This window comes from Ascidiella aspersa, chromosome 7 (genome assembly GCF_963924565.1).
Source record: "Ascidiella aspersa chromosome 7, kaAscAspe10.2, whole genome shotgun sequence".
Taxonomy (NCBI): Eukaryota; Metazoa; Chordata; class Ascidiacea; order Phlebobranchia; family Ascidiidae; genus Ascidiella; species Ascidiella aspersa.
Window position 1 is genome coordinate 12,769,499 of NC_139453.1, and position 13,876 is coordinate 12,783,374.

Consider the following 13,876-nt stretch of genomic DNA (forward strand, 5'->3'; position numbering starts at 1 on the left):
TATGCAGAACAAGTGTTCTATTATTTTGTTACGAACGAACTTGGAAAAACAACAAACGAACAAGTTTAAATGGTGAGCAAATTGTCGCGCAGCTCGCAATTGGTGGAAGTCCGGCGTCCAGTAACCAAGCCGGGCATGTTTTCGAGCACCCAAATAAACCGAACTTGTCTTAAACTGCTCGAGTCGTTCAGAACGGAAACTTGTACTTTCGCACTCTTCCATCGCGACAAGCAGTGAACACCAATCCGTTCGCGCTCTCTCTAACCGCCACGATAGGGTCGCAATCCGAGCCTGTCAGTTCGCAGACGACGCGCAGCGAATTAATCGCGGTGACGTCATCGCCGCTTACGTCATCGGGAGGTGACGCGACGACGCCGAAGAGGGCGCAGCGCCCGTCGCCGAAGCCGACCCAGAACGAGGCCCGGGAAGCGTAGGGTCGGGTGCTGGGAGTTAGGGCGAGTACGTGCGATGAGGTACTTTGGTCCAACAGCATCGCAGAGCTGCAAGGTATTTCCAAAAAACAGTTATTTTAGAAAAAATTTGGCTCGATAGACGACAGATATGCGAAAATATAATTCAACTATATGAGCGTGATTAATGATAAACGTTTTTTTACCCGGTAAAGACTGGTAGATCACAATTTTCTCCGTCGATTTTATTGCGCATAAAACAAGACACAAAACCTTTTTGTCTTGGCACCATAGGCACGATCGTTTATGGATAAATTAGGCAGTCGGCAATATCAGTCGTTGTATGAGAGTCGCCATACAAGTAGAAAAAATTAGATGTAATAATGTCTAGCAGTGCTTCTTTGCGCAACTATGCCAAAAAACGCCCTCAAAACAAACGATATGGCCAAGAAAACGGCCAAGGCGTAGATGGAAACAAATCTACATTCTTTTCTGGAAATGATCAAATTTAAAACCAAAAACGAACCTCGGCTTTCTGAGATCAACGAGGTACAAGGCTCCACCCTGACACCCAGCGGCAAGTGTGAGGTCGTCGACAAAGCAGCAACAGTTTACCGCGTTGTTGAGCGTCAGGTTGAACACAGTCGCTCTGGATTCAAGGCAGATCGCCTCCAATGCGCCGTTTTCGCATCCGAAGACCAGCAACTTGTCTTCAGTTCCAGCCTCCAAATCGCCTAAAAATAAGTGTCGTTATGGAGTGTATAGCAATATCCAATATTACTCAGCATTTCTGTAAAAAGAACGGCGTCTTAGACGAAGTTCACCTGCTACAAACTCGTTATCTACCTAATAATTTACCGAATTAGCTATCAGGTTAATATGGAATAGTTTGAAAAAACATTCAAGTCATATGATTTAAATCTGACCAGTTACAAAGTTGTTGAGGAACAGGAAAATTATGACGTTTTTTTTTAGATCAAATGAAAATAGCGACCTTGCGCCATTCAGGATAGCTTAAAAATACATGTTTAAACAATAAAATAAACAAAGAACATAGAACATCACTTATCTTCACTCAACGCCCCAAATAAGACTTAACCGGAACCATAGTTTTTCGAGCTATACGCACGTTAGCCTTAGTTAAGGTGTACTAACTTTTATTAGTGGTCGCCGTTTTTCCTGTGCACAGCAGTTGCTGCAGTTCGTTCGAAATAGCCTTTATGGCGCAGCAGTTGACGGCGGCCTTGTCGCTCGCGATGCAAGCGATTTCAGTGGCCGAGCCGCAGTCCCAAAGCCGGACGCTGCCGTCGCTTGAACAGGACAGTATGTTCTTTCCCTTCTCCACAAATGCCACGTCGTTCACGCTGGTTTTGTGCGACCCGCTCAAAGTCCTTCGATAGGAAATCAGCGGATTTTACTCGATGGAAAATGAAGATTGATTTGCATTTGCCAAAATAAAAAAATAAAAAAACATTTATTATTTAGCACAGTGGTTCCTGAACCCTTTACATCCCGTGGACCCCTTCAACGGCTTTTTAAAACCCAATTCTCCCCTTAAGAAAAACAGCACAGTCTGTTTATTTGTCTTTTCAGACGCTCTATTAATACCGAACTATTAGTAACTTTGTTGAATGATATTTTAAACACAAATAATGTATGTAGTAGTGGTATATCACAAGAGAGCATACAGAGTACATGGTGACGTAATAATAACGAACTATAAACCTCAGCCTATACTTTGTCTAGCTTGAAAGGACTTATGCTGTTACTTGTGCTGCGAAAACGACTTGTGCTGTTTAGATTGTGAAGTGGGCCAAGCTCATAACTTGCATCAATATATTTCACGCCTAACTTTAAATGTTCCAAATGAATTTTAAAAATTCCTCCATTGAAGCTTAAAAGTTTCCCTTAGGGTAAAATTCCCCCCGTTAAGAACCTCTGATGTAGCACATTCGGAATTTACAACGTGTAATTCTTCGGCCTTAAAAAAAAACCCAAAAAAAACTGGAACTCAACAGTGTTTACGTTTCAAAGTTATAAACAAGCTCTTGATCCCTATTGAAAAAACGACTGTCTTTTAAGCCAACAGGAAATTTTTGAATAAGTTTAAGACCATTGTTTGGATGCATTTGGCTAAATTCCCGCAGAAGAAAAAAGTCAACGTATATTGGTCAAACCTCGCGCAAGATCCATCTTCGACCGACCAAATCTTCAGCTGAGTGTCCATTCCCCCACTAAGCAGAACGACACCTGACGGAAAGAATCGACAGCACTCCACCTCGCCAAAGTGACCTTCAAACTTGCGCTGAGCCAAAAAAAGGAAATACATTGTTTTTAAAAAAGAATTTTTCGACCTGCCCATTTCACCCCTCACTTTTTTTGGATCTTGCAACAGCTAAGATAATTTTGAAAATTATCCTAAGCAGAGCTGCGGAGTCAGACTACGGGACGTATTGTGGGTGGATGAATTATAGGCCCCATAAGCAGGGAGTCGAACCGTTTGACTTTTCCAGTTCAGGTTCGGTTCGGGTTCAAGAAATGTTTTGGAATCCGACTAAGTTCCGGTTTCGGTTTCGAGCATTTTAAAAGTTTGGGTTCAGCTCCGGCTCGACTAAATTTATTTTGAAAACCGGTTTATAAAATTCCGGTTCGGATGCAATATGAGATGAAAATGTGGGTCAACGATTGTAGAGTCACGTAACGTAAACAAGCAGCTCGTTATTGAAATATCTAGAAAATAAAAAACACCGTTTTATTTAATCGGTATTCAGTTTTTCATAAAACTTTGAACATGGCATAACTTGACTCTGCAAAAGTTGTGACATCATGCTGGAGTGAACCGCTTTTGTTTACAGTTTCGGGTTAGGTTAAGGTTCAGGTTCTTTCAAAATATTGGGATTTTACATAAAATGGTTCAGGTTCGGGAAAATTTAGACCAAAACCGGTTTATAAAGTTCCGGTTCGGTTCGATTCACTGCTCATATGTGGATTGCTGAATAGCCCGCCTTATGTAAGTTTTGTAAATTGGCGGAATACAGGCCTGCTGTAAAATCAGAGCCGACTCGGGACTCAACAAAGTTGCACATTTGACATGGAGGAATTAAACTTTAAAGAATACTTGTTTTATACGATTTGAAAACATACACAAAATACCAACGATGTCTTGTACACACTACCACAGGTCTAAACAAAAAAATATAGTTTTTCGGCGACAATTAAAATGAGCTATAGAACGGTCTTATTCTATAAAGAACAACATGGTTTACTCTGATCGATCCAGTTATTGTGTCCCAGACCACCAAGCTTCCTTCCCTGCTTGAAGATACTCCAAGACCTCCACCACTGGAGATATCCATTGATAAGATCTAAAAAAAAATTAACGAATTCATTTGCAAGGAACTATTGCGTGAAATTTCAGAACGTTAAATTTAAATTTTACACCTAATAATTCATTGTTACGGTATGCCTTTTGTAGTGCGAAATAATTATTGAAAAATAATTTAGATCAAACAATTTTTCTCCAAATATCACATAGTACACGTACCACCTGGGTAACACTGGGTACACGTACCACCATGGTCCAGGGGTCAGCAAGTGATATTTCAGTGGTATGTAAGCAAGTCTATTTGTACTAAATATCCAAACTGGTGATTAAATGAAATCGTTGCCAACATATAGGTGACAGGCCAGAAAACAGTTTGAACTTACTAAGTGCAGTGTGCGTAACTGCGTATTACTTTCTGGCAGACACCAAACACTTACTATTATTGGAATGTTATTACAAATAGCAGACACCGTTGATATATAGCAGGCAAATAAATCTTTTACCCTCAACAAACGCTTTGTTTTAACACCTTTTCTCGCCCTTGAGAGTCATAATTGCCTGTTTCTTAACAAATGAGCTTTTACATTGCTTTGTAACATTACTGAAAACAACTAGGTTAACTTCAGTGAATTTCAGTTATTTACTGCGGCGCCGATTAGGGATGTACGATTACATAACATCATATCAGAGCAGATACCGGTGCAAGTTATAAGGTGGTATGTTTAAATTCCGATATTACATTAGTGTAGCGAATTTTAGTCATGATTTGCAAACCTGTGTAGCAATTCTACGTTGAAAGGTAAATTTATGAAAAAAACAATACCAAAAAAAATGGTGATTCCTAAACATCTGAATACTACAACAAAGTTTGGTCTTAAATGTGAAAAAACACCTCCATATGGTTAAATTTTATCTATTTTGCATATTTGAGTTTAGTAATGAGCTGATGTCATTATTGTGGTATCAGATAGTTTGAGTAGGATTTTACTGAAAATATTGGGTACAATATAGGAACAAAATGAGTTGTATCGGACAAACATAGCGATAATGATGTAAGGCAAGGTTTCTTCATGAGTTCTGCACATGCTAATGGGACAAAAACAATTTTTGACATTTGTTTATACTTTTAATGCAAATAGACCAAAGCTACGACTGTCAACTGTAAAACCGTGTGTTTTGGATATTAAATTGTTTATTAGGGGTATGTACGGTATACATGCTTATAAATCGAAGGGTATGCAGCTAAAAAAAGTTCGAGAACCCTTGCTGTATCAGCAAAATACCCTTTTTGAAACTGTTATGTTTGATGATTTGGTGGAAGGTTGTCATTTCTATTTCAAACTGTGAAGATTTTTCATTTAAGTAAAAGTTTGATACTGACTCTAGTATGGAAGTGTCTGCAGTACAAACTTTTTCAAGAGTTTATTACTATTGAGTAAAAATTGAGATACTTACATTTTTTCTGTGAATATTCACAAACTCAGATGCGGGAGCAACAAAGCTTGTAGTGATTCCATGTTCTTGGTTGGATACTTTGAGCAGGTGCCGTTTAACTGATTGAATAGCGAAACCCTGAGAAAGGCACAAACTAGGATTGCCATCTTCAGCGATTGCAACAGTTTTGATATCACCATGGACTGCAGTTGCAATATCAGGATGTTTAAAGTAAATCCACGCTTTGCCACCAGTTTTCCTGCGAACCAGTACAAACATAAACAACCTTATATCTTAAGACTGTTTATTTCTTAAAACAGATAAAACATAAAATCATTTCTTAAAATCTTACAGAAATATATATGTTACGCCTATAAGGCATCATCAGTTTCTGTACAAAAAAATAAATAAACAGTCTTAAGATTTGAATACGAAGACAAGAATCTTTCTTTTACATTTTATTGTCCGCGGGAGATCCTTACTTTCTAAAGTGTTTCAGCTCATAAACAACACTATTTATTCTATTAAAAATATTCTTTTGTTTTATGAGGACAAAGTTATTGAAAAAGAACTTCTGCAGTTATCACCCTGTCACATTTTCCACAAAATAGTCACATTTTCAACAAATATATATTACTTCAAGACAAAAATTAGTTACTTCTTAAATAAGTAACAACATAGACACAACACTTTCAAAAATATCAACTAAGTGACTGTTACAGGATTTGAAATAAAATACTTGTTCTAAAAGTTGTAAACATAATATAAATTCACATTTCTTTATTTCTTCATTGTTCTGATTTCAGCCAGGTATAGTGCGGTGCTAGTACATTTTAGCAGGTGTGTGACATACTGCAGTGCTGCTATATTTAACAGAGTGGTACTAGGGAGTTACACGATATTCTTCTCACAGGTATAATTTGTCAGTGACCCTACACCCCCAATGTTATTTTCCGTTTCATTGCTTTAGCAGGCAAAAGCTGATGTTGACAGAAGTTGTGTGTCATTAGTTGGGTATAGTGCGGTTTTACAAGATATTTGCCAGTGGACTTGTTTTTTTTAATGTTTAAACGATTCCCTAACGTTTGTGAATTTTTAACATTTCCATGTCATTTTTTTATAAGTTAAATATATCATTGAAAAAAAAATGGAAAAATACCACAGGGGTGAGGATCCAAATTTTGTTACTTAAACCTCAATTGACATAATTGTATTTATCATCATTTGCAATTTCTTTTTTTTTTTAGAATTTTTTATCTCTACAGACTTTTGTCTAAAATGCACCCCTTGGTTTACGGCCATTTTTTATACAGGAGAACAACTTTGTAAAGGTATCTCACAGATGTAAAAATGTCATGATGTAACTCCGTTTTCTCCTCTGTTGAAAATGTGCCACAAAATAATTGACCACAGAAAAAAATTTGGACAAAAACAATGTATCCAAAATTAATATTTTTTTCTGACCACATAATAATAATAACACAAAAATTCAAGCACTGTTTTGAAAAGCACAAATATATTGCCTGTAAACTTTCTGAAAAGGAACATGTGTTATGCACAAAACTGTGCTCAATGCGGAACAACACAAACACAAGAAAAACCTGAAAACGACCAACAAAAAACATTTAAGCTGGTAAAACAAACAAAATAAAAACGTAACTCAACATAACTTTTTATTAAATATATAAAATTTATGGTTTGGTAAATAGTTAAACAGAAATGCTATGTTAGAACCAAAATTGAAAGACTTCATTTCATGTTGTCTGTGCCTTCTCTATCTCAACAGCACAATGAGAGTTCATGTATGATTCTTAACAACATAGTACAGAGCACAACAACAACAAAAGAATGCATCAGAAATTTCATTAAATGTCAAATCAAATTTCTGATTGTCCAGCAGAAAGTTAAAATGTTCAAGCCTTCAATAGAATTTAAATGCATAGAGGGCACTTGAAGCTTTTGACTTGTGACCCAGCTTTTAACTTCACACAAGACATGTGAGCCCAGCGATTACATTTATCGCATTGCACCCAGTGCGTGGCACCCTTGTTGTTACAAAATGGCAAGTCGCAAATCATGTTGCTGTTGGTTCTGCTGTTTTTAAGAAGGGAATATAGGACCCACTCCCTGTACTTGGAGACATCTTGTTGTCCATAGGATCTTGGGTTGCAGTCCTTCATTACAGCTTCCGCATTCTATGTCAACAGAAGATAATATTCAAAATGTCAAAAATATAAGAACAAAATATCCTCTTAATTGATTTAATATAGTATTATTGAATTCTAAATAATAACCTGTAGTATTATTGAAACTTTCATTATGATTGGCTGGGTGATTTGTGTTACAAAAAAAGACTAAAAAAACATATATACCGGTTCCTCAAATAACTGTAAACCTACAAATTGTTGAGTTGAATTTCTTCACAAAAAGCTAAACTTACCATCAAAAGAAAGACTCCACAACTGCAGGTATCTAACTGTCTTGAGCTTTCTAGGTTTAAAGATAAGTTCCATTCATAATGGGTTAATCCAAGAAATTGACTTCTTTCAGTAAAATACTTTCTGTAGCAAATTAAAACAAAATAACACCTTTATAAATGCAAAAATATACAAACTAAACAATATTTGAAAAAAACAAAAAATTTAATTATAATCATTTAACAATTATTCTTTTTGGATTTATAATAATAATTATACCATTAATCAAGTTTACTACAAAAGCTCTAAACTGTAAAATAAAATAGTGGTGTAAACAATAATACGTTTAAAAAAAAAAGATAGTAAAAATACCTCTTGTTTTTAGGGATATTCAAAATTTGACATACTAACTGCCTACCTCCACAAATTGAAGAACTTTACTGCTCGAGAGTGGTTAGGAAAAGAATCTAAAACCATCAAACTACAACTTGACATCTCTGCAACAAGCAAAAACCAGTGATCATCTGAATGTACTGGGATCAGAATAACTCGTTTCCTATCAAATGAAACCTTAAAAAATTAAAACAACAATTAACTGACATTTTTAACAAATATTTTATTACAATTAGTAGAATGTTTTTGCCAATAGGGAAAAAAAACTTACCTTAGGATAAAAAAATGATGACTGTTGACCGTTGGACTTTGCCATTACTGTCATAACAAAAGAAGGCAAAACATATATATCTGTGTAGTCTTTTGCAAGAAGTTGAAGATAGGCATTTATAATCTAGCAAATTATAATTAGCATATTCATTAGTAAACATAGGCTTTTGTAGGCATTAGCAAGAAAATGGTTTGCACTTGGTTCATATATTTTTGCTACGAAAAAAAATATTGCTGAAACATAGCCTTTTGTGGAGTAAAACCTAAATGTTATTTTAAAATAAAATAAATACCTGATCATCAATCCAGCCATCCTGCTCCAATGTGTAAAGATTAAGATTTGTTATAGTTATATTGCAGACAACTCGGGAAATATTTTGTTTAGGCACCCGTATATGTTTGGCCAATTTTGTCCGTTCTTCAAACTCAGTTGAGTTTGAGTAGAAACTCAGATCATTCCGAAAGGTTTTTCCCCTGTGGTGTAGCTTGTTTTGACATGGCGACGAATTTAGTGAGTTTGTTTGTTTATTGGTAATATCAAAATCTACAAGGGAGTTTTCCTCAACGCTCTGTAGTGTCGTTGGACTGGGCGGTGTATCAGAGTAGTCAGAAAGGTTTGAATCTTGATCACCACTACTATCTTCTGAGCAGCTAGGTTCGGAAGTGCTCTTTACCTCATCATTTTCAGCACTGTCATACAATGTTTCAAGGTCCTCATATGTTTCCTGGTCAAATGAAAGCTGAATTTCTTCTCGAAGCATCATACATGTTTTCAATTTTTTAAGCATCGCCATTGTTTCCTTAAATTCTTTTGGATCCAATTCGCTCGCTAAGGATGCTATTTGTTTGACAACATTAAGAGCCTGGTTATATTTTTGTTCTTTTGATAATAAAGGCAGTCTTTTTATTCGTGTTGGTGTTATTATATGAAACTTTGCAGGTGGTAAAAAGTCATCTTCTGATGAATTGTCGCTCTTTCGCTTGTTGCACCTTACTTTATTGTTTGGTATATTAGGTTGTTGCTTCTTGTTGATGTGTTGCTTTTCTGGTCCAAGCGGGTGATTGTGTTCGTGCTTAACGGCAGTCACAACCATTTCTGCTTTGTATCGGTTGGTGTTGATATGAATGAACATGGGACAACCAATTTTATGAGTTCTGCAAATTGCATATAACGGTATGTTTTACTATAAGTTGTTTGAATAATAAAATGGTTAAGCTTCAGTAATTTATAATTTGTTTTACAAATATATAGCTTACAAAGATTAATAATAATTTTAGTGCTATAAATATAAGCGAAAACATTTACATCCAGCATTGGTGAATTGATGAGAAATACAGCAAAAATTTAGTATTGTTGTTATGATACATTTTTAGGCATGATCTACATCTATTTTAGTGTTTATAGATTTTTCTTTTTGCCTTTGTAGCGTTTTTGGAACACTAAACAATGCTTACATAGAGCATAGGCGATAAATCCCAAGCAAATATAACTTGATAATGTATCAACCAACTGTACTTTTCCCTACCGATAAATGTGTAACAAATTTTATAAAACAATTTTATAAAAAATACCTATAAATTCAAATAATTTTTATAAATTTAAATAATTTTTATAAAAATAAATGTGTAGCAAATTTTTAACAGAAAACAGTTCACAATGAAAAACTGTGTATATCAAACTTTGGTCTTCCAAATTTTTATGAAAAAATACCTGCATTGTGTAAAGTATTAACATGCAGCTTTAAACAGCTTTCGATAATTTTCTAAAATAGCTACATTAAGAACTAAAACGGATAAGTTTGACTTACTTTTGGCGTGGTCTGTGTCCCTTGCCTCTTGACCTATAACTTCCATAATGCTTGCAGGCATATTTGACATAAGAATATTTGAACTTTTCCAGATAAAAGGGACCTTTGACTGGTTTTAATTTATTAGCACAGTTCACTGTTCTGCCATCAATCTTTTTCAATTGACAAAAAGTTTGTTTCTCTAATGATTTTATAGCTGCAGCAAGCTCATTAAAATCCTTAAACTTCTTTCCAACATAAAAATCTTTGTCACCCATTATTAACAGCAGACTATTGAAGGTATGAATATAAACAACTTTACATTATTTTATTTAAATAAAAAATATTTTTGTTGACTAAGTTGTCAAAACAAAAAGACAATAAAATTTTATTAAATCACTGTTAACTTATCAGTGCTGTCTTAAGTATTTTATAAGGTATACACCAGTAGTTCATAACTAATCAATTCTTTGGAGGGTTGGGGGGCGCAAGCTCTACTTCAATATTTAACGTTTTGTAATGATTTTATTGGTTCCATGTTACGTTTTTTGTTGTCCATTCTGCTTAAATGCTGCCCTATACTTTATATCAGAATTGCACATGTAGATAAGTAACTGAAGACAAATTGTTTATGATTTTGCAAGCTTCTACTATGTTATAATAATTTTTCGGTTCTTGGATATGTTTCGTCAGACCATTATGACAAGGTTGATGGAGATCTAAGTTTTGCACAGGAGTTGGGTACCATGCCACCCTTTTTATAAACAAAATTTTTTGTCAACTTTAACCACAAAACTGCAATTTTTTTTTTTTGCGAAAACAGGTCATTCTTTATATCACAGTTGGTTAGTGCAGAGAAACTTATTTTTAATGTTATTTGCAGTATGGCAATTACATTGTGTGTTATCACAGCTTTTAAAACATGATTAAAGCAATGTTTAATTGCGCTTCAGCAACACTATGGCTTGGTTTCTATGCAGCCTTCAAACTCTGAAGTTAATTTCTTCACAACATGTTTGCAAAATCATCTTGATGAAAACCAATATATAGATGAAAACCAATATATATATATTGTAACCAGGGCTGTCGAGCCGGAGCTGGATCCCGGAGCTAAGCATTTTCTCTGGAGCCAGAGCCATTGTTATTATTTTTGTGGAGCTGGAGCCATTTTTCAATTTGTGGTGCTAAAGCTAAGAAATTATATTTTGTTCCATCTCCAACGTTAGTTAGCCAAAAGCAATTTTTATAACTTGCAATTGAATAAGTGACTGGGGGCACCGGAGCTGGATCCGCAGTCATTGGGTGTGTGTTTGATGGCTCCGGAGCTGGAGCCATTTAATAATTGCCTGATGGCTCCGGAGCTGGAGCTGGAGCTGGAGCTAATGCTATTTTACGGTGGCTCCCCAGCTCTGATTGTAACAGGAGCATTATTTTATGTGCCCAATGCAGCAGGCATCCTCTATTAAAGTTAACCCATTTCAACCCAACAAACACAATTTTTTTGGCGCTATAGGCAATTAAGAATGAACTTTGTTTTTTTTGTGTTGTCTCACTGGCGGAGTGCAAGGCACAGGGTAACAAAGGGGTGACATTGAACCACTTGGCACTGGTATAAGTATATATTTGCATGAAATAATATAGATTATTTTATCTTACATATTTTAGTAGATACTAACACCTTACAATGGTACTGTGTTAATTTGTAAACAGATTCAAAACTTTGGCCTGTGTCACGCATTTTATGAATAATCACTGTAAAATTTGTTCAGCAGCACAAACTAACAACACTTCACCTGTATTTAGAGTTTAGGTACCGGTAGTAATTTATTCACAGTGAGAAATTTGACAAGTATCTTAATAAAATCTGCGCAAATTTATAAGTTATTAGTACTTATATTGCTATTATAATTACGCTTAGCAACAGTACCCATTTAGCTTTGCAAATTATAATGGAGCCTTCATGTGTAAAACAATGAAATGGGAAAATTTAGACTAAAATTAGAAGGTGAAATCATTTAGGAAGGCGCATTACCAGCATAAGAATTTTCTGAAAAAATTCCACTGACCAAGCGTTGTTTAGTTGTTTTTAAAGGCAAAAGTGGAAAATATTTCAATGCGAAAAAAAGTGTTGTAAAGCATTTTAACACAAAACACAAACTTTGAACAAGTTTAGGCCAATTAATGAAACAGCCTCCTCCTAATAAAAAAGTAAGAAAAAAAATATACTAAATTTCATTGGTGGTAAAACTTTTTCGGAATACAAACTTATAATTGAAACGGACTTACACAAAACTTTATTTGAATATTAAAAGACAATAATCTTACCATAGAACGTCATTCCAGTCACATTGAAGAACCATATACGGCCTTTTTTGTTTAATCATTGTATCAGCATGTATAGATTTAATAAATAGTATTCTGATAAGCTTAATACCAACAATTGATAATAAATTCAACAACCAGAATTATATCTACATTTCATACTGCTGGAACTTAGGAGAAGGCTATTTCACAGGCAAGCAACAAGGCTCGGAATTCAATTATATTTTTAGTTGTAGGAAATAACTTTGGCAGAGTTATTCAAAAGCAAATCAAGACCAGCAGAATATCCAAAAAATAAAATTTAAGTGAAAGATATTTGATGCTGCAGGGGTTTATATCGTCATTGTTTTTGAGTGGGTAAGGGTGCCAGTTAGCCTTTGAGTTTGGGTGGATCAAGTACTGTTACTATATTTATTCTTCCATATTCATTTCGGCGCTAGTCTAGAATCCTACCACTAAAAAAATTATAAACATGGGAGAATAAATATAATATACTTAACCCACCCTCACCCAAACGATAACTCACACCCAACCCAAATAATGTTAGCAAATGAAACCCCGGGCTAAAATGTGGTACGGTTTTTACACTAGCGCCTTTATTTCTTCCTTGCAATTAAAAGTTTGACAACTCGTTTCGGCACTGTTCAAAAAAGTGTAGATTAGCGCCCAAAATTCATTTTTTTTAATTAAACGCTTAATATACAACAAATCTAGCAAGATCGTATTTATCAAGCAAAAAAACAACCCAGTTAAATTCTTTCAGTAAACGGCCTGCCCGTAAAATAGCCACTCCCTTTTTTTCTTTTATTATCACATCGACAACGCGCGTTTCTTTTGCGAGTTTCAGTCATGCGCAACCAAAAATCTTTATGTCGTCACATTTAGCTGCTTTTACTAGAATTTTGTCGTCAAAAAGTAAATCCTACTGATTTGTTTGTTGTTGTTTACTGATTTTAATTTTGGCAAAAATCTATAAAAGCGGCAAACTATTCGACGACAGCAGAGAGTACAGTAAAATTTTATGCACACAACTTAATTTTCGCATTGGAAAACAGCATACCTCATAATGAATAAGGTGAGTTTTAACTATTTAAAATACAGAATATCGTTAAACTTGTTATCTAAGGTAAATCAGCCATTTTTTGCAGTGATTACATATTAACACATATGTTACTTGCATATACAGCAAGACGGAGATGCTGTTAACTCTGATATGAATGAACTTCAACCCTGTCAGGTGGAAATCGCAAACCTAGATTCGACCAATGTTGCTCAATATCTGCAAGGTGACTGTTTTATGCCATCTTGGTTACTCAATAAGTAAACTATTAGGCTGTTAGGTTTAAAAGGAATATCCTAATTAACATATTATTGTATAACAGTAGATACAACACAAAAAGTATGTTGCAGTTTAAACTTAGAATAATTTGTGAGGAATGGTAACGCTACGGCGTACATTTTTTACAAGTTTAAAAAATCTTGATCCATAAAATATAACTCACACTTATACACAACAAA

General features: G+C 35.0%; 2 protein-coding genes across 2 annotated transcripts; both read right to left on the reverse strand.

The window, feature by feature from the left end:
• Positions 1 to 7: 7 nt before the first annotated feature.
• On the reverse strand, positions 8 to 12,938 carry LOC146137892 (proteasomal ATPase-associated factor 1-like). Its single transcript, XM_083393507.1, has 7 exons — positions 12,362 to 12,938; positions 5,191 to 5,428; positions 3,677 to 3,775; positions 2,588 to 2,715; positions 1,566 to 1,801; positions 937 to 1,144; positions 8 to 500 (listed from the first exon to the last, which is right to left on the reverse strand). Exons 1-7 carry the CDS (start codon positions 12,418 to 12,420, stop codon positions 188 to 190), a joined length of 1,281 nt encoding a protein of 426 aa, XP_083249633.1. The 5' UTR covers positions 12,421 to 12,938; the 3' UTR covers positions 8 to 187.
• On the reverse strand, positions 5,453 to 9,359 carry LOC146137893 (uncharacterized). The gene is made up of 5 exons (XM_083393506.1): positions 8,543 to 9,359; positions 8,251 to 8,373; positions 8,005 to 8,156; positions 7,610 to 7,730; positions 5,453 to 7,364 (listed from the first exon to the last, which is right to left on the reverse strand). The coding sequence occupies exons 1-5, from the start codon at positions 9,341 to 9,343 to the stop codon at positions 7,101 to 7,103; spliced, it is 1,461 nt and encodes a 486-aa protein (XP_083249632.1). The 5' UTR covers positions 9,344 to 9,359; the 3' UTR covers positions 5,453 to 7,100.
• Positions 12,939 to 13,876: the final 938 nt, after the last annotated feature.

Coding starts and splice junctions, on each gene's coding strand:
- LOC146137892 (XM_083393507.1), bottom strand. CDS start 12,420: ATGATTAAACAAAAAAGGCCGTATATGGTTCTTCAATGTGACTGGAAT. Junction 5,429..12,361: donor GACTGGAATGACGTTCTATG/GTAAGATTATTG, acceptor ACTGGTTCGCAG/GAAAACTGGTGGCAAAGCGT. Junction 1,802..2,587: donor GAAGATGGATCTTGCGCGAG/GTTTGACCAATA, acceptor TTCCTATCGAAG/GACTTTGAGCGGGTCGCACA.
- LOC146137893 (XM_083393506.1), bottom strand. CDS start 9,343: ATGGTTGTGACTGCCGTTAAGCACGAACACAATCACCCGCTTGGACCA. Junction 8,374..8,542: donor ATGGCTGGATTGATGATCAG/GTATTTATTTTA, acceptor ATAATTTGCTAG/ATTATAAATGCCTATCTTCA. Junction 8,157..8,250: donor CATCATTTTTTTATCCTAAG/GTAAGTTTTTTT, acceptor TAATTTTTTAAG/GTTTCATTTGATAGGAAACG.